General features: G+C 36.0%; 1 protein-coding gene across 2 annotated transcripts in view; it reads right to left on the reverse strand.

Annotated features, from left to right (window-relative positions):
• Nucleotides 1-20,873, reverse strand: part of LOC123529323 (reelin-like) — a 418,269-nt gene extending 397,396 nt beyond the window's left edge. The window contains exons 1-2 of one of the 2 annotated variants that reach the window (XM_045309613.2): nt 20,358-20,873; nt 4,341-4,583 (exon numbers count right to left, since the gene is read on the reverse strand). In XM_045309613.2, coding sequence (XP_045165548.2) covers nt 4,341-4,557 — 217 coding nt within the window. In that variant the 5' untranslated portion in view covers nt 4,558-4,583; nt 20,358-20,873. Of the gene's footprint in view, nt 1-4,340; nt 4,584-19,367; nt 19,660-20,357 lie in introns of those variants that run through there. The other variant, XM_045309612.2, reaches the window with a different exon arrangement.
• Between the last annotated feature and the right edge of the window lie 992 nt (nt 20,874-21,865).

Consider the following 21,865-nt stretch of genomic DNA (forward strand, 5'->3'; position numbering starts at 1 on the left):
CAACTGTTGTATATAACATCATGTTTGACCACACATACAGCTATACATGCCACATCTCTTGCCGGGAGACATTTTCTCCTGTATTTTCAGTATATCTCCTGGTCTCCCGCAAGGACATGAAAATCTCCCATAAAAAAACAATCAGAAAAAAAGTTATCTTGCGAAAATTCTGTCAGGCTACGATATTTTTCAGAGCGTGCCCACCGAGCTACCTTGAAACTCCGAGTAGCCCGGAAATACTCTAGTCTTCGAACAAATATTTATGATAGTTGCCTATAATTCCCTTGTTTATCGAGAGATGCACGCCCGAGGCATTATTTATCTTACCACCTACTGTCACAATCTGAAAACATTTAACTGTTTAATCATACCCGCAGGCGAATGTTTAAAAAAACATGTGCACGCGAGATTTTAGACTGATCCAATAACATAAAAGTCGCTGATCCGTAGTGTTCAAAACAATATGCAAACCAGTCTTAAAATTACGTCATTTTACCGCCACCTGCCAAAGTGTACTCTTGTTTTCCCTGACTGCAATATTTATTGAGCGGTCAGACGAGGCAGTTTTGTGCTTACACAAAGTTTATGCATTTCAATTTAAATACTTGCCTAACATGCAAAAAATCGACCATGATTTAGCAAAAATCGGCGAGTTCTTGCCAGAGAGAATTTCTGACAAACATAAATTCGAATACATGAATACACACTGCCAAGAAAGTGAGAGACGTTATTTTCTTGGTTCTAGCCCTTCTATTAAACTAGGCATTAAAAGATGTTAAGAATCAGACAGAATTATTTGTGGACTTTAAATAATTTTATGAGTTAAATTACAATTCATACTGCACTAAGGAATTTGCAAGTTTTCAAAAATTGATTGACATTCCTTTTATGATATTGTCATGTTGCAATAATTAACGGGAGAATTCCTAGTTTAAACACATGTAATATATGATGTTAAGCAACATGCAAAATGACAAACACATCTGAAATTTGTTGGCTCCACTCGTTTCAATGGGAAACTCAATGATTTTTTTCATGAAAACTGCTATTTAGCGCGTAAATAAAAGTCAATCTCCCTTATTTTAACCCAGTTCTCCTTGAAAAAGCCCTGCTGAGGCAAATCTTCCTTATTGACCATCTGAAAATATGGCATGTATGATATAGCTGGAGGGAAGAGATGTTTTTCACAGATGAATTTTGATAACATGATTGTTTGTTTTGATAAGGGTTTTTTCCACCTGCTTTGCGGGGCGGAATATCGGCCCATTCTCAATGCCAATTAGGCTCCATTTTTTTACCAATTTGAAGCAAACAACTCCCAGTCATAAGATATAATTCCCAGCTGAAATGAATTTTTGATTATTCAAAGAAAAGTTTTGCTCAGTAAATTGAAATCACACGAATAATTGTTGGAAAAACCAACCTGTTACTATTTTTGTGCCCCCGAAGGGAGGCATATAGTTTTTGAACCATCTGTCGGTCTGTCAGTTTGTCGGTCTGTCCACAATTTTCATGTCTGGTCCATATCTTTGTCATCCATGGATGGATTTTCAAATAACTTGGCATGAATGTGTACCACAGTAAGACGACGTGTCGCGCGCAAGACCCAGGTCCGTAGCTCAAAGGTCAAGGTCACACTTAGACGTTAAAGGTCATTTTTCATGATAGTGCATTGATGGGCGTGTCCTGTCCATATCTTTGTCATCCATGGATGGATTTTCAAATAACTTGGCATGAATGTGTACCACAGTAAGACGACGTGTTGCGTGCAAGACCCAGGTCCGTAGCTCAAAGGTCAAGGTCACACTTAGACGTTAAAGGTCATTTTTCATGATAGTGCATTGATGGGCGTGTCCGGTCCATATCTTTGTCATTCATGCATGGATTTTAAAATAACTACGCATGAATGTGTGGCACAGTAAGACAACCTGTCACGCACAAGACCCAGGTCTGTAGGTCAAAGGTCCTAAACTCTAACATCGGCCATAACTATTCATTCAAAGTGCCATCGGGGGCATGTGTCATCTATGGAGACAGCTCTTGTTAGAACAGGACTGTCGTCTGCACCTCGGTAAAAATAAAATGTATGATTCTGCCAAGAAATCGTATAGTACCAAAACCTTATTGACAGATAGTTCTTATACCACTAAAATCATAATATTTTCGCGACCTGATTTTTTTCACTCGAACACAGACACTCTTCTTTTTGGACAACATAGTTGTTATTGTGGTGAAAACGTTCTAGGTAAGTGTAAACAAAAGTTAAGATATGACAAATTAAAAGTTATTCTATTTTTTGCAAGGAATATTAAGAATCAGCCACCTAGAAAGAAAATCTTGAAAAATAAATTCTCTAAATTTCTCTAGGGGATACCTTAAATTTGTAATTCATTTAAATGTCTACCAGTAAAACTTGAAAATAAATGTGCTATGTGTTAAAAGTTGTTAAAATACAATATATTTCATCCTTTTAGGTTTTTGAAGTTAAAAGTAGAAAAGAAAATAACATAACATTTTGGATTTTGTCTCTTTAAGTTTTGCGTTCGCGCGCTTAATTTATGTTGATAAAAAACCTCCAGTTTTGAGACCCCAACTCCAGCTGAATAATAGCAAACCTCCAGTTTTGGGATTCTGAACTTATCACATGTATGGAATTGAATATATAAATGGTAAATTCATTAATATATGACAGCCATATTGAAATTCTAAACAGTTGAAAAAAGGAATTTTTTATTAGTGACACAAAACCTGTCATAAAACTTTTAAAAGTAACTAAAAACAAGGAATCTGTAAAACCGAATGATGCTCCCCGATGCATGTGCTTGTCCGAATATGGGGAATAACGTATCAGAAACAAACAAAAAATGGAGATAATAAAAAAAAAGAAAATCTAATAAAGGGGGATAATTAAAGCAAGGGACATATCATTAAGTGTAATTTTTGCCTATATCATTTTGTGAAGTTTCAATGAAATGCCATTAATACTTTTCAAGTAATGCTACAGACAAGCCTTATTTTGTATAATAAAGGGAGATCATTCAAAAACTAGGTAAGGTAAAGTTATGGTTCTTTGACACTGCACTTCCCGTCAATGGCTGCTATCATTTTGCGTCTATAATTATGTGGAGTTTCAATCAACTGCAATTAATACTTTTCAAGTTATACTCCGGACAAAAGTGGGACGGACAAAGCTGCAACTTTATTCTCGCCCTTTGGGGAGCATAAAAATCCACAGAATGACAATATGCCCAACTCATTTCTATTTTCTGACCTAGTGACCTACTTTTCGATGTGATATGACACAGTATCGAACCCATGCAAGATTTTATTAAGGGAAACACACTGACCAAGTTTCGTTAAGAGTGGATCGAAATTGTGACCTCTAGTATGTTAACAGTACAAATGTTAATAATGCATCACAGACAGAGAACACTGAGTGATCACAGTAGCTCACCTTCAACTAATTGTACTCAGTTACTCATACCATGTAGCCCTGTGGCTGGTAATATGGTGCAGTTAAGACTTTTTGATTTGCTTAAAATATCAAAACACCTACTTTTTCACCAAAATGTGAATTCATTATAAAAACAAACAACACTTGATCTATCATACTGATTTTCAGTCAAATACAATATCGAACATAACTTGTTTTCATGTCTATAACAACACAACCCTTCTCCGCGCTCTCTGTTTACATTGCCGGTAATATGGCGCACAAGGACATAGCCATGTGCAATGTGTAATATAAGTCATATAAAACAGTTTTTAGCTACTGGCACGTACAATATGTATAGTTTTAAGTGTTTTTAGTAATTCTAGTACTGGAGTGATCTCAAGTGATAAAAATATTAGAGTAGTCTAAAATAATGAAACATGGTGTCTAAAATTACACAATAAAACAACATGACAATAACATCTTAACATTAGTTCGCATGCTTAATACTTGCTGAATTAAGATTATTTATCAGATTTTAAATTTCCGCCTGAAAACATGGATCCTATATAATATTCAATGTTCAAATTATAATAATTCCAATCAACCCATACTGATTTGCGCCGTATAATACAGTAGTATGCATGTTTTGTTGTAGTGGAAACATATGATTGATGTCGTTCCAAAGTCTAAAGATGTGCTTAGTTTTAAATGAACACTTGCTTAAAATCCTTATGGTTGACTTTCATGTACTTCGCTGTTTTGTACCTCCCTAAACGTGTTTTTATTCAGCAAATTTGCCACAAGCGCGCATTTTACATGTATTTTCAATGGCAACATCATTTGCGCCATATTACCGGCTGCGCCATATTACCTGCTTTTGTGATAAGTGCAACTACATACTTACCCTCATAAAAACTTCCAGGAGTGTATGTATCAGGGTTTCCCTGTATAGATACACTCAGTTTGACCTCCCCAGTGTGCTGACCTAGTTCTTGGACATTACCATGGTAATTGCACAGGAAGAAGAATGGGGACACATGAGACAGTGGTGACTGTGTCCATACAGCGGAAAAAATCATCAGCACAAAAAGTACTTGTATATTTCTTCTTAAGTCATCCATGGTTCTACGTTATGTGGTAGCAGTTCCTGGAAAATAGAAATCAGTATCTTCAAGTTGTACTTGGAAATCTGAGTGTTAGGAAAGTGCAGAAGTGGTGAACTAGCTCATCATAACTTACTTCATGAGTGCAAGGTAGTGAATTACCTCACATGGGTAGGGTTGTGGCTTACCCCATTGGTGTAAGTCAGTTACTTACGTCTTCTTCTTATGAGTATAGGGTAGTTAAGTATTGCATAAGTGTAGGTTACTGACTAACCTCGTAAGTGCAGGTCGTGATTTACCTCATGCAAATACAGAAGTGAAATACCTCATGTGACTCGAGTGTAAAGCAGTGAATTACCTCATGACTGTATGACAGTGGCTTATTTCATGATTCATAATGAATTACCTCATGAATGTAAGGCAGTGAAGTATGACAAACTATGTTAAAATACCTGTAGTATGGCAAACTATGTGAAAATACCAGTAGTATGACAAACTATGCGAAAATACCAATAGTATGTTTGTTTGTTTGTTTTGGGTTTAAAGCTGTTTTTCAACAGTATTTCAGTCATGTAACGACGGGCAGTTAGCCTAACCAGTGTTCCTGGATTCTGTACCAGTACAAACCTGTTCTCCGCAAGTAACTGCCAACTTCCCCACATGAATCAGAGGTGGAGGACTAATGATTGCAGACACAGTGTCATTTATCAAATAGTCACGGAGAACATACGCCCCGCCCAAGGATCGAACTCACGACCCAGTGATCCGTAGACCAACGCTCTTACCTACTGAGCTAAGCGGGCGGGTACCAATAGTATGACAAAATATGTGAGAATACCAGTAGTATGACAAAATATGTGAAAATACCAACAGTATGACAAAATATTATGACAAAATATGTGAGAATACCAATAGTATCACAAAATATGTGAGAATGCCAGTAGTATGACAAAATATGTGAGAATACTACTAGTATTACAAAATATGTGAGAATACCAGTAGTATGACAAAATGTGTACCAGTAGTATGACAAAATATGTAAGAATACCAGTAATATGACAAAATATGTGAGTAGGTCAAGTGCCCCCATTTGAACAAATTTGAGAGTAGACCTATCTGCCTGTTAAAAGTCATTAATAATCTATACATCTATTTTTAGCTCTAGTATTCTCTTGATGGGGCATAGTGCCCCTACTTGAAGAAACTTAATGGTATACTTTATAACAATGCTATAGACCAAGTTTGATGAAGATCCACTAAGCGCTTCATGAGAAGAGGTTGTAAAAAAAAGGTATTTCTGTTTTAGCTTTAGTGGCCCTTAATAGGGGCTTTGTGTCCTCATTTGTACGAAAGGAAGAGAAAACATTGCAATGATGCTACAGGTCAGCCCATCTGAACAAGTTTTAGAGAAGACCTTATCATAGAGTTTCTGACCCAGTTTGATGAAGATCCGTCAGACCATTCTTAAGCCACAGTTTTTTTAAAGGTTTTTCTATTTTCAGCTCTAATGGCTTCTAAAAGGGGCAACTGCAAAACCAATCTCAATGAATTTGGCAGAGGACCTTATAATTATGCTGCAGACAAGTTTTATGAAGATCCATCAAGCGGTTCATGAGAAGAAGACTTTTAAAAGTATTTCAAGTTTTAGCTCTAGCCCTTAAAATGGGCCCAAGTGCACCCACTTTAAAAATAAATGGGAAAGGACCTTATAATGATGCCACAGACCAAGATTGATGAAAATCCAGTTCTTTAAAGATTTTACTGTTTTTTGCTCTAATGGACCCTAAAAGGTGTCAAATGCCCCTATTTGAACAAAGTTGGGAGAGGACCTCTCAATGATGCTACAGACCAAGTTTGATGAAGATCCATCAAGCAATTCATGAGAGGAAGTCGCTTAAAGGTTTTTTTTTCTATTTTTTACCTCAGGCAGTACCTAAATGGGGCAAAGTGAAAGTGACCCTTTGTACAAAATTTAGAGACAACCTTACAATGATATTACAAACCATGTTTGAAAAAGATCCATCATGTTGTTCAAAAGAAGTTTTTCAATTTCTAACTATAGTGGCACCTACGAGGGTCAGAGTGCTCCTATTTGAATAGATTTGGGAGAGGACCTTATAATGATGCTACAGACCCAGTTTGATGAAGATCCATCAAGTGATTCATGAGAAGTAGTTGTTTTAATAATTACTATTTTTCGCCCTATAAGGAGCTAATTGATCTGATTTGAAATTTTTTTTGGAAAAGATTGTACAACAATGCTACAGACCAAAGCTGATGAAGATCCATCAGAGGTTATGAGAAGAAGTTGTTTAAAGTTTTTCTATTTTGATGTCCCAGGGCATTATACTTATTGAACTGTCCATTTGTCCATCTGTCCATACGAAGCAGATTGCTTACATCCCAAATTAATGACCCGATTTAGTTAATACTCAACAATTCTTGTGGCAAGACCTACAAACTGACCTAAATATAAATGACCTTGGCCCTCACATGACCTTCACCTTCAAACCTTAATAAACAAAATTTTATTTCCTACAGTCCACATAAATGACACGATTTAGTTCATACTCACTCAAGAAACCTTGTGGCAAGACCTACAAACTGACCTATATATAGATGACCTTGACCATCATAATGATTTTCACTTTTAAACTTAAAACCTGAAAAAAGCTTGACCTTCATTCGTCCTTACAAACCAGATATCCTACAGCCCACATTAATGACCCAATTTATTTCATCCTCGCACTCTTATTGTGGCAAAATTTACACACTGACCTATATATAGATGACCTTGATCTTCATATGATCTTCAACTTTAAACTTAAAACCTGAAAAAATTACATATTTGCCCATACACTTGTGGGCATGACTTTGTGTTTTGAAAATGCAGCTCTTTGTTAGCTCTAGTGGCCCATACAGGGGAAAACTGCCCCACAAGTTGAACATTTTTTTAAGAGGACCTTATAATGATGCTACAGTCCAGGTTTGATTCATAAAGCAGTTCATGTGAAGTTGCTTACGGCATTTCTACTATAAGCACTAACTGCCCCTTCAAGGAGCCAAGTGATCTTGTTTGCCAAAAAAATTGGAAGAGAAGGGGAGAAGTGCTTCTATTTTAGCAAATTTGGGATACGATCTTAAAATGATGCGTAACACCGAGTTTGATAAAGATCCATCAAAGTGGTTCATGAAAAGAAGTTGTTTAAAGATTTTTTATATTCTTAACTCTAGCGACCCCTAAAAAGGCATAAACAACATTTGAACAAACTTCAAAGAGGACCCTATAATGCTGCTAAAAAACAAGTCTGATGAATATCCATAAAGCAATCCATGAGAAGAAGCCATCTGAATTTTTTTTTTTTTGGGTTTAAAAGGTGTCCCCTACTGGAAGGCACCTAATTTTCTCTATTGTTTAGTAAAAACAATGGGAAGTTAATCCAAAAAAAATAATTCTATATAATCCAAACAAAAATCTTCACCAGGTAGAGACAAGTCAAAATACACCTAACAAGAGCTGTTGGAGGACAGCAACGCTTGACTATTCAACAGCCTTTTCAGTTGAATGACAAGAGGGCCATGATGGCCCTATATCGCTCACCTGAGTTTAATTGCTTGTTTGAACAAATTTCTTTGCTAAAGCTTCAAAAACAAAAAAAACTAGGTGAGAAGGTCATTGTAAAGATTCTTCAAGATAAGTACTGAAATCTGTTGAAAAATTATACAGGTGGTCCAAATCTCTTTGCTGTAGCTTCAAAAACAAGAAAGTAGGTCAGTAAGTCAGGGTTTTATAATACTGAAGATGAGTATTGAAATCTGTATCAAAAAGTCTACATGTGGTCCAAATTTCCATGCTGTATCTTCAAAAACAAGAAAGTAGGTCAGAAAGTCATGATTAAGACTACTCAAGATGAGTATTGAACTCTGTGTAAAGAATTATACAGTTGGTCCAAATTTCTATACTGTAACTTCAAAAACAAAAAAGTAGGTCAGTAGGTCATGATTAAGACTATTCAAGCTGAGTATTGAAATCTGTATCAAACATTATACTTGTGGTCCAAATCTTTTTGTTGTAGCTTCAAAAACAAGAAAATAGGTCAGTAGGTCAGGGCTAAGAACATTATTATGAGTATTGAAATCTTTATCAAAAGTTGCTGACATGGTCAAAATTTCTATGCTGTTAAGACCGGTGTGCAAAACTGTATTTGTCATCAAAATTTCAAGGCTCTATCTTAAACAAGAGGACAATGATGGTCCTGAATCGCTCACCTATCCCCACATGACCCAGTTTTGAACTGAGTATGACGTCGTTATTTCTATTATTTGACATAGTGACCTAGTTTTTGAGCATATGTGACCTAGATATCATCAAGATTCTGACCAATTTTCATGAAGATCCATTGAAAAATATAACCTCTAGAGAGGTCACAAGGTTTTTCTATTATTTGACCTAATGACCTAGTTTTTGAAGGCACGTGACCCACTTTTGTATCCGACCTAGATATCATCAAGGTGAACATTCTCACCAATTTTCATGAAAATGTCATGAAAAATATGGCCTCTAGAGAGGTCACAAGGTTTTTCTATTTTTAGACCTACTGACCTAGTTTTTGACTGCACATGACCCAGTTTCAATCTTAACCTAGATATCATCAAGGTGATCCATTGAAAAATATGGTTTCTAGGGAGGTCACAAGGTTTTTCTATTTTTAGACCTACTGACCTAGTTTTTGACAGCACTTGACCCAGTTTTGAATTTGACCTAGATATCATCAAGTTGAACACCCTCACCAATTTCCATGAAGATCCATTGAGAAATATGGCCTCTAGAGAGGTCACAAGGTTTTTCTATTTTTAGACCTACTGACCTAATTTTTGATTGCACGTGACCCAGTTTCAAACTTGACATAGATATTATCAAGGTGAACATTCTGATCAATTTTCATGAAGATCTCTTGAAAAATATGGCCTCAGAGAGGTCACAAGGTTTTTCTATTTTTAGACCTACTGACCCAGTTTCAAACTTGACCTAGATATCATCAAGGTGAACATTCTGACTAATTTTCATAAAGATTCCATGAAAAATATGGCCTCTAGTGAGGTCACAAAGTTTTTCTATTTTTAGACCCATTCTGACCAATTTTCATGAAGATCTGTTGAGAAATATGGCCTCTAGAGAGGTCACAAGGTTTTTCTATTTTTAGACCTACTGACCTAGTTTTTGACCCCACGTGACCCAGTTTCGAATTTAAACTAGATATCATCAAGGTGAACATTCTGACCAATTTTCATGAAGATTTCATGAAAAATATGGCTTCTAGAGAGGTCACAAGGTTTTTCTATTTTTAGACCTACTGACCTAGTTTTTGATCACACGTGACCCAGTTTCGAACTTGACCTAGATATTATCAAGATGGACATTCTGACCAACTTTCATAAAGATCCCATGAAAAATATGGCCTCTAGAGAGGTCACAAAGTTTTTCTATTTTTAGACCTACTGACCTAGTTTTTGACCGCACGTGACACAGTTTCAAACTTGACCTATATATCATCAAGATGAACATTCTGATCAATTTTCATAAAGATCCATTGAGAAATATGGCCTCTAGAGAGGTCACAAGGTTTTTCTATTTTTAGACCTACTGACCTAGTTTTTGACCCCACGTGACCCAGTTTCGAACTTGACCTAGATATCATCAAGATGAACATTCTGACCAACTTTCATAAAGATCCCATGAGAAATGTGACCTCTAGAGTGGTCACAAGCAAAAGTTTACGCACGCACGCACGCACGGATGGACGGACGACGGACGCCACGCGATCACAAAAGCTCACCTTGTCACTTTGTGACAGGTGAGCTAAAAACAAAAAAGTAGGTCAAGGTCAAAGTCAATGATGACCCCAAGTAATAACTGATCAAGGAAATATGATCAGAAAAGTTTTAAAGTATTTTTCCCTATATAACTCATATAACAAGTGACCCCTGGGACAGGTCCTCTTACCTCCCCAGAGGCATAATTTGAACACTCTTGTTAGCGAACCACTAGGCAATACTACATACCAAGTATCAAAGGCCTAGGCCTTGAACTTTCAGACAAGAAGATTTTTAAGAAAAAATCCTATATAAGTCTATGTAAAACTTAGGACCCCCGGGGTGGGGCCACTTTTCACCCCAGGGAAATAATTTGAACAATCTTGGTAGAGGATCATAAGGCAATGCTACATACCAAATATCAAAGGCCTAGGTCTTGTGGTTTCAGACAAGAAGATTTTTAAAGGGTTCTATTCCTATACAAGTCTTTGTAAAATTGGGACCCCCGGGGCGGGGCCTCTTTTTTCCCCATTGTAATAATTTGAACAACCTTGGCAGAGGACCACCAGGCAATACTACATACCAAATATCAAAAGCCTAGGTCTTGTGGTCTAAGACAAGAAGATTTTTAAAGCTTTTTCCTATACAAGTCTATGTAAAACTTGGTACCCCCGGGGCAGGGCCTCTTTTCAACCCCAGGGCATATTTTGAACAATCTTGGTAGAGGACCACTAGATAATGTCACACACCAAATATCAAAGCCCTAGCCCCTGTGATTTTTGACAAGAAGATTTTCAAAGTTTTTCCCTATATAAGTCTATGTAAACCATGTGACCCCCAGGGCAGGGCCATATTTGCACCTAGGGGGATAATTTGAACAATCTTGGTAGAGGACCACTAGATGATGCTACAGGCCAAATAATAAAGCCCTAGGACCTGTGGTTTTTGACAAGAAGATTTTTAAAGTTTTTCCTTGGAATGCAATTCTTTGGACAACTTTTGAAGAAGATCATCCAAGGAACAGGCTCAGGTGAGCTAAAAATAAAAGTTGAAAAAGGGGAATAATTTTGTAAAATTGCAAAACAGGGTTATGGAACCTGTAAAATGCATATCAGTTCATGACAGTGGACAATTGTGTGAAGTTTCAATCCATTCCCATGAGTGGGTACTGAGATACCAGCTTACATACAAAAACTTAACCAACAAGAGCTGTCACAGGAGACAGCATGCTCGACTATTTCGATGCTGGATAGTTAAACTGGGCACATCTGAGGAAACTAGAGCTGTCACTGGAGTGTTTAATGACTCCAGTTGTGGATGAAGATATTGCACAATAGCCTGAGTCTATGTCAAAAATATCAACTTAAAGTAATAAGAGAGGTAAAGATAAAATGTATCAAAACACTATATAAGTATATCCTAAGCAAAAAGGGGCATAATTCATTAAATATTGGTGCCAGAGTTGTGCAGCTTGTGTCATATAGTGTGGGTGATGATGTTGAACAACTATTTTAAGTTTGAATCAAATCCATTCAGTAATAACAGAGTCAGAGTGAAAGTGCATCAAAACTTTAACCTAAAATTCTAAGTAAAAAGGGGAAATAATTCATGAAAAATTGGTCCCAGAGTTATGCACCTTGCATCATATGATAAGGGTAATGGTGTTGAACAATTGTTTAAGTTTGAATCAGATCCATTCAGTAATAACAGAGATAGAGTGAAAGTGCATAAAACTTTAACCTGAAATTCTAAGTAAAAAGGGGAATAATTCATGAACAAGAGATCACAGAGTGATCTTGGCGCCCACCAATGTGCCATTTTTGAGTGTTCCAAATTTCAAGACTTACTGACTAGCTCTTGGTCAAATTTCATTTTCGTACACAACACTTTGCATGTGGTCCAAATTCGAAAGCTGTAGCTTGAGAAATGTGAAAGTAGGTCACTAGATCAATTTCAAGGAGGAAATGTGAAAGTAGGTCACTAGGTCAAAATCAAGGTCAAATTACACTTCAGAACACAAATTTATGCATGTGGTCCAAATTTAAAGCCTGTACCTTCAAAAATGTGGAAGTAGGTCACTAGGTCAATGTCAAGGTCAAAGTTTGTTTCGGTACACAATCCTATGCATGTGGTCTAAATTTGTAGCCTGTAGCTACAGAAATGTGAAAGTAGGTCACTAGGTCAATCTTAAGGTCAAAGTTCATTTCGGTACACAAAACTATGCATGTGGTCCAAATTTGAAGGCTGTAGCTCGAGAAATGTGAAAGTAGGTCACTAGGTCAAAATCAAGGTCAAATTTTATTTCGGAACACAGAACTATGCATGTGTTCCAAATTTGAAGCCTGTACCTTCAAAAATGTGAAAGTAGGTCACTAGGTCAATGTAAAGGTCAAAGTTTGTTTCGGTACACAAAACTATGCATGTGGTCCAAATTTGAAGGCTGTAGCTTGAGAAATGTGAAAGTAGGTCAGTAGGTCAAAATCAAGGTCAAATTCCAATTCGGAACACAAAACTATGCTTGTGGTCCAAATTTGAAGCCTGTACCTTCAAAAATGTGAAAGTAGGTCACTAGGTCAAAGTCAAGGTCAAATTTTTTTTCAGTGCACAAAACTATGCAAGTGGTCCAAATTTGAAGGCTGTAGCTACAGAAATGTGAAAGTAGGTCACTAGGTCAAAATCAAGGTCAACTCATGTCAAGGTTTATCTTGCCACTCAAAACCATACATGTGGTCCAAATTTGAATGTTGTAGGTTATTGACAAGAAGATTTTAAAAGCTTTTCCCTATATAAGTCTATATGAACCATGTGACCCCCAGGGCGGGCCATATTTGACCCTAGGGGGATAATTTGAACAAACTTGGTAGAGAACCACTAGATGATGCTACATTACAAATGCCAAAGCCCTAGGCTTTGTGGTTTGGACAAGAAGATTTTCAACGTTTTTCCCTATGTAAGTCTATGTAAACCATGTGACCCCCAGGGCGGAGCCATATTTGACCCTAGGGGGATAATTTGAACAATCTTAGTAGAAGACCACTAGATGATGTCATATACAAAATATCAAAGCCCTAGGCCCTGTGGTTTTGAACAAGAGGTTTTTCAAAGTTTTTCCCTATATAAGTCTATATAAACCATGTGACCCCCAGGGCGGGGCCATATTAGACCCCAAGGAAATATTTTGAATCATCTTGGTAGAGGACCACTAGATGATGCTTCATACCAAATATCAAAGCCCTAGGCTCTGTGGTTTTGGACAAGAAGATTTTCAAAGTTTTTCCCTATATAAATCTATGTAAATTATAGAAATAAACAAAGGCCCATAACTTACTTAAAAATTTTTGAACCAGTCTGATTTTCAGGGGGACACAACTAGGGTACCAATACATCATTCTGACAAAGTTTGGTCAAAATCCCCCATGTAGTTTCTGAGGAGATGCGATAACGAGAAATTGTTAACGGACGGAAGGACGGACGGACTGACGGACGGACGGACGGACGGAAGGACGACGGACCACGGACGCAGAGTGATTTGAATAGCCCACCATCTGATGATGGTGGGCTAAAAATTGTGCCAGAGTTACGCATCTTGTGTCATATGATGTGGGTGATGATGCTGAACAACTATTTCTATTTTAAGTTTGAATCAAATCCATTCAGTAATAACAGAGGTAGAGTGAAAGTGCACCAAAACTTTAACCTGAAATTCTAAGTAAAAAGGGGGATAATTCATGAAAAAATGGTGCCAGAGTTATGCATCTTGTGTCATATGATGTGGGTGATGATGCTGAACAACTATTTTAAGTTTGAATCAAATCCATTCAGTAATAACAGAGGTAGAGTGAAAGTGCACCAAAACTTTAACCTGAAATTCTAAGTAAAAAGGGGGAATAATTCATGAAAAAATGGTGCCAGAGTTATGCACCTTGTGTCATATGATGTGGGTGATGATGCTGAACAACTATTTTAAGTTTGAATCAAATCCATTCAGTAATAACAGAGATAGAGTGAAAGTGCATCAAAACTTTAACCTGAAAATCTAAGTGAAAAGGGGGGATAATTCATGAAATATTGGTGCCAGAGTTATGGCCCTTATGTCAGATGATGTGGATGATGATGAGGAATAAGTATTTCAAGTTTGAATCAAATCCATCAAGTAATTACAGAGATATTTTGAAAAAAGAGAAAGTGCACCAAAACTTTAACCAAGGTGGGGACGTGGAAAGACGCCGACGCCGGGGCGAGTAGGATAGCTCTCCTTATACTTCGTATAGTCGAGCTAAAAACTGCGGAGTCAAAAAAGGGACAGAATTTTGTAATTTTGGCACCATCATACGCATCGTTATTTATGGGAAAATTTGAACAAGACTTCCTTAGAAATCGAGATCTACAACCGACACTTTGGCTGCGTTTCCTGGATGATATTTTTATGGTGTGGGATCATTCCTTGGAAGAACTAGAACTTTTCATCAGAGAGTTAAACAGTTTTCATCCTGACATAAAGTTTACGCATACTATTTCACAAGATTCGCTCTCGTTTCTAGATGTAAATATATCCAAGGGAGAGAATTTATGTGTCGAAACTAACATATATGTGAAAGAAACTAATAACCACCAGTACCTGGACTATACATCATGTCATCCCAAACAATGTAAGAACGGTATTCCGTATAGTCAAGCAAAACGTTATAGACGTATAATATCAGATGATGACAAGTTCAAACATTCATTATCACAGCTTCGTGAATTCTTCGTTGACAGAGGTTACCCACATGATGTGTTAGACCGTGCCTTCCAAAAAGTAGTCAATATATCTCAGCAAGAAGCTTTACAGACTCAAGTTGGGGACAAAAATAGTGTAATTCCTTTTACTATTGTGTATGATCCAGCGCTTCCACGTATTGGTAACACTATTAATAAATACTGGAGTATTTTGAACCTATCAAAAAGCTTTACAACTAAATCCGTTTATGAGAACTCTAAACCTGTTGTTGCCTATAGACGTCCGAAAAATTTACAAGACTATTTGATAAGTTCAGAGTTCAATAAGCAAAGTGATAAACTTTATCTCTCACAGAGATGTAATGGTAGCCGATGTTCGCATTGTACCAATATCGAAACAGGTTCAGAATTTACCAGTCAAATGACTGGTCAAGCATACAGTTTACATCATAACGTAAACTGTAAAAGTAACTGTGTAATTTATTTGATTACTTGCAAAAAATGTGACAAACAGTATGTGGGACAAACTAAGCAACCTGTATCAAAACGCATGAACAGTCACCGATTTGATATTAATAGTTTTACTGACCCTACTTTTTCCTCAATGGTTGCATCACATTTCAATTTACCAGATCATTGCTTAAAGGACTTTTCTTTTATGCCTATTGATGTTGTAAGAAATGACATTGATCGTCTCTGCAAAGAAACAGTGTGGATACATAAACTGAAAACGCTCTATCCAGATGGTTTAAATTCTAAAGTTTTATTTGATATTAATTGACCAATCAACTAATTGTATTGATCTACATATATAGATATGTAATGCCGAGTATATCGTTGTTTTTTCCTATTTCTGTTTTTTATATACATAAGTATAGGAAATTTTGTATAAACACTATCCGACAATTTACTCGGTATGTTTGTTAAATCCGTTTAAAGGAACGTTATTTTTAATTTATTTAACATTGTAAATAATGTAGATCTAAACTTTGTATACATTTTACCGCCTTTTTACGCGACGTTGTTTAACGACGTCACGTCCGTTGTTTTTATTGTTATTCTTCCCTGAGGAAGGCTTAACGCCGAAACGTTGGAAGTTAATAATTATCTATGAACAAACGCTACACGTGTTGTTGTTGATTTTTCTTATTTGTTAGTAAAAATGCAAAGAAGAGTTATGTAACCAGTGCATTACATGTCAGGTCATGACAGTGAACAAGTGTGTGAAGTTTCAATCCATTCCCATTACTGGGTACTGAGATACCAGCTTATATACAAAAACTTAACCAAAAACTGCTAAGTCAAAAAATGGGCATAATTTTGTAAAAAATACAAAGTAGAGTTATGGGACCTGTGCATTACATGTCAGATCATGACAGTGAACAAGTGTGTGATGTTTCAATCCATTCCCATTAGTGGGAACTGAGATACCAGCTTACATATAAACCCTTAACCAAAAATTTCTAAGTCGAAAAAGGGGCATAATTTTGCAAAAAGCAAAATAGAGTTATCAAAGCTGTGCAATGTAAGTCAGTTTATCACAGTGAATAAGTGTAGTGTGAAGTTTCAATCCATTCCCAAAAGTGGTTACTAGTTTACATACAAAAACTTAACCAAATTGGGACGCCATCGCGGATGCAGACACATGAGTGAGTCCAATAGCTCTACCTATTCTTTGAACAGTCGGGCTAAAAATTTGATGTAACATTCATGTTGTACCACACAAAAGTGGTCACGAATTTTCCCTAAAGCCGGTAATAAAACAGTTACAATATAATCTTTTTATAGTAAAAACAATGGGAAGTAATTGTAAAAACAAAGATGCCTTATGGTGGTGAACATTTGTGCCAAGTTACATCAAAATCCCTCCATGCATGAAGAATAAATTCTCCGGACAAAGTCATTCTTGAATTTGACCTTTGACACCTAAGTTTGACCTTGACCTTAGACCTAGGGACCTGTTTCTTGCACACGACAATCCGTCTCATGGTGGTGAACATTTGTGTCAAGTTACATCAAAATCCCTCTATGCATGAAGAAGAAATGCTCTCAACAAAGCCATTCTCGTATCTGACATTTGGCCTTTAAGTGTGACCTTGACTTTAGACCTAGTGACCTGGTTCTTGTGCATGACACTCTGTCTCATGGTGGTGAACATTTGTGCCAAGTAATATTAAAATCCCTTTAAGGATTGTTGAGTTACAGACTGGACAGGAAAAAACCCCTTTTGGCCTTTGACTTCCAAGTGTGACCTTGACCTTTCAGCTAAGGGCCCGGGTTTTCTGCATGACATGTTGTTTCATCCTGGGGAATATTTCTGTCAACTGATATTTTAATCCTGTTTTGCATGACAAAGTTATAGACCGGACAGGAAATAAATCCTATTGACCTTTGATCTCCAAGTATGACCCTGACCTGTAAGTCAGGGTTCTGGGTGTTGCTCATGACATGTATTCTCATCAGGGGGAACATTTATGCCAAGTAATATTGTAATCCCTTGATGGATGACAGAGTTATGGACTGGAGAGGAAAAAAAAACCCTGTTGACCTTTGACCTCCAACTGTGACCTTGACCTTTGAGCTAGGGATCCCGGTTTTGCGCATGACATGTCGTCTCATCATGGGGAATATTTGTGCCAAGTAATATTAAAATCCCTTCACGAATGACAGAGTTATGGACACGCAGACAGACTGACGGACGGACGAATGGAATGATGGACGGAAAAGTGCATTCCTATAGTCCCTGAAACTGGTTTTCAACCAGTAGGGGACTAACAAACATGGTTAGGACCTTATAATGATGCTACAGCCCAAGTCTGATGAAGATCCATCACACATTTCATTAAAAAAAGTCATTTAAATGTTGTTGTTTTTTTATTTTAAGGTAGTTCTGCTAGTTTGGATTGAAAAATTTTCTACATTGTAGATTTTGATTAAACTCTGATTTTTCAACACTTTAAAATATACTTATAAAATTCAGCAAATAAAAAACAATAGAGTCTTGTACTTGATTTTTTGCTACACTGATTTGGTAAATACGGACCTCACGCAATTTTTCATAATGGGAAAATCATAACTTTCATAACATTTTTGTGAATAGAAATTTTTCTACAATGTAGATTTTAATCAATCTTCTCACAGTCGTAAATAAATATATGGTCTTTAATATGGGGAAATAAAATTTATCACATGTTTGACATCAGGGGAGTGAAATAGAGGCATTACATAAAATTGATAATACACTAGCGTAACAAAGCTTTTACATCCATGTTGTTTAAAGTATAGGAGACCTTTGTCAAATTGACTTGTTTATAGTATAGTTAAAGAAATTAGAATTTTTGATGTTTTGGCAGGAAAAACTAACATGTAACAAAATTGTGACTTTCCACATTGAATCTATTAAAGAGCCTCACATTTTATTATTTTATTCAACTCGTTTAATAAATTCAATATGAAAAGACACTCATGTAATATCCTCAATGTATATGTCTGTGTTTTTATTTTTGATATATTTGACCATGAAAGTCAACCGCACATTTTAACGTAATTGTAAGACATTATTTTGAATTATTTAACATGTCAGATGTTTTAATATCATATTTTAACTTTAGAAACATAATTACAGTGACATTGTAATAAATTTACTCACAGGTTGCCATTTATTCATAAAACGATTTTCATTTCCACATTTCGGATAAATGATGTTACGACATCACTTCCAGTTTATCAAACATGCAGAATTACCTTAAGCTCTAGCTGTCCCTAAATTTGAGAAAAACCCTGAAGGATGCTACAGACCAAGTTTGTTGTCATTCTGATGAGCAGTTTCAGAGGAGAATATGTTTCTATTAATTGTGGATCCCTGACCCTAGACAATCACTGGACAATGGATGCTGGACTATCTGGATCCCTGACCCTAGACAATCACTGGACAATGGATGCTGGACTATCTGGATCCCTGACCTCACTGGATAATGGACGCTGGACTATCTGGATCCCTGACCTCACTGGATAATGGACGCTGGACTATCAGGATCCCTGACCTCACTGGATAATGGACGCTGGACTATCCACCTACACCATAAGCTCACTCTGATCCTTTGGTTCAGGTGAGGTAACAATACCTGTAGTATGACAAACTGCATGTATGACAATACCATAAGTATAACAAAATATGTGAGAATACCAGTTGTCAGTAACAAAGACAACATAAATAGGTGAGAGACCTTGGACAAAACATTAAAACAAAAGAAATGAAAAAAAAAAGAATAAATCTGAATCAATTTTATACATACCTTTGTATCTGACACAGCTTTTTTCTTTAGCAACACTACATTCCAAATTTTAAAACACAAGTTAGAAATACACACTGAAACGCTTATCAAAGTAAACTAAATAATTACATTTTAGTCTCAGAATATTTCAAAACTGAAGTTCTCTCATGAAGTGTCTTATTTAATATAATATGTTTGCTGTAAATATATCTAATAGTATTTTTAAATTCTTATGTTTAAAAAGTGTCCACTAAAAGTTAACACACGTGGAAAATATCTGTTTTGAAAAAGAGAAAAATCTACGCAAGAACTTATTTTCAAAGATTGGAATCTAGAAGAAATGACGTAGAGAGTAAGTATTATTTCATGCGAGGTCATAATGTGGTTTTCCTTGTCAAAATTATCTTGATGCCAATCACTTGTTTCAAAGATAAATAAACAAGAAAATATAATGCTACTCAGTAGGTCTTCATTCAATTTTGTCCTCATATTTTTATGTAGCAGATTTAACAACTAGTTGTGGCTTCTTTAATGCAATACTGTACTTGAATAAAACTAAAAAATAAAATTAAGGCTAAATGTGTGAAGGAGATAAGGAAAAAAAGTTTCATGCATTAACAATGAAAAGGAAAAAACCTCTCAGTTACAGGAAGCCATTCCCTATTTAGGGGCTGCCAGTATAAATAAACAAAGAGAATTCAAGATATAGTGCAGACATAAAGAAAGTACAGTGTTTCAAGATCAAGTATAGATAAGTAAAGAAAACAAAATAAATATGTTTAAATTTCAAAGATATCTAAAGAGCTTGTATTTCACTCCACATGTTCCAGACAAGATTGTAATCACTGATAAATCAGAAAAAAGGAGATAAGAATTTATTTCTTCAAAATATCAACAAGAAACCTAAAGGTAGATTATATAAAGATAGGTTCAACATAGACCAGTCATATGAAGTATCAAGTTCTTAGGGGATAGACTGAACATAAGAGAAGATGATTTTATGTTACTAACCTGTCTCAGAAATATAACTTCTTGGTAGTCAGAATTTTTATATCGTCCAATCTTTTTAACTTCTCTGCAGTCTGAATTCTGTTTATCTTCTTGTAGGTAGTCAGAATTCTGTGTATTATCTTGTAGGTAGTCAGAATTCTGTGTATAATTTCCTTGGTAGTCAGAATTCTGTGTATCTTTTTCTAAGTAGTCTGAATCCTGTGCATCATCTTCTAGGTAGTCAGAATTGTGTGTATCATCTTGTAGGCAGTCAGAATTCTGTGTATCATCTCCTTGGTAGTCAGAATTGTGTGTATCATCTCCTAGGTAGTTAGAATTCTTTGTATCATCTACTTGGTAGTCTTCTGTGTATCATCTCCTTGGTAGTCAGAATTGTGTGTATTATCTCCTAGGTATTTAGAATTCTTTGTGTCATCTACTTGGTAGTCTTCTGTGTATCATCTCCTTGGTAGCCAGAATTCTGCGTATCATCTCCTAGGTAGTCATACAACTTTTGTCAGTTCTGGGTTTGATAACAATCCTATTTGTAATATCAAGGTAGTCAAATTTTTGTGAACCATCCTATCTTTGTAACTTCTAGGTTGTCAAAATCCTGTGAATCACCCACAATTAAAGAATAACCCCAAAACCCTACAAATTAAGACAGTTTAAGAGTGCTGTGAAACCTCCCTGAGCTTGTGAAGTGAAGGTATCTAACTGGCAGAGGGACTGCTTGAGGAAGATTCCATTGTAGTATTTAGTAGTTTTAAAAAGAATGGGCAGGTTAAGCAGATCAGTTTGACCTTATGTGCCAGTAGATGATAAAGTTTACTTTGTTTTATTATTGCTTCACTATCTGAAAAAAATGGTCAACTTTAGGTCTGTGGAATATAGCAAAATATAGGTACATATGCACTTGACTCGTATTTCAACAAGATCTCTCAGACACTTAAAGATACTTGAACCTCTAGAAAGCTTGGTGATATCGTGACAATTTTTTCATATTAAGGATCCAATTACATAGCAGTGCAGCAAAGTTTTGTCAGCAATTTTCAAGTACATATCATGCATTTGGAATATTGTTGATCTCCTAATTAAGCTGAGCTTCCACTGTTTCATAATGCCAACAAGTACAAAAATACAAACCTTCCAGAAATAAACAAAAACATTTTAATACCATTTTTTTCAAATGCAAAAATATTCTAAAGAAACCCAAATTAAGTTAATAAAATATATTCAAGATTATCAAAGTTCAAAAAAAATTATTAAGAGACTGACTGAGAAACCTATCATTTTTTTGGAAGGGCAAATTGAATCTGCAGGTGTATCTCAGTATAGAATATTTCTATTGAAGGTTTTCACTTAGTGGAATGTCACTCATTCTAACAGGTATCCTTTTGAAGTTCCTGGAGAATGCCCGTTTCATTTCAATGAATAGTTCACAAAGAACGTCACTGATCACAGTTCTTGTGGAATATCACTTTACAATGTAAATCTAATCACAGTTCCTCTGGAAAGTCATGTTATGA

Source organism: Mercenaria mercenaria, chromosome 13 (assembly GCF_021730395.1).
Source record: "Mercenaria mercenaria strain notata chromosome 13, MADL_Memer_1, whole genome shotgun sequence".
NCBI classification, from domain to species: Eukaryota; Metazoa; Mollusca; class Bivalvia; order Venerida; family Veneridae; genus Mercenaria; species Mercenaria mercenaria.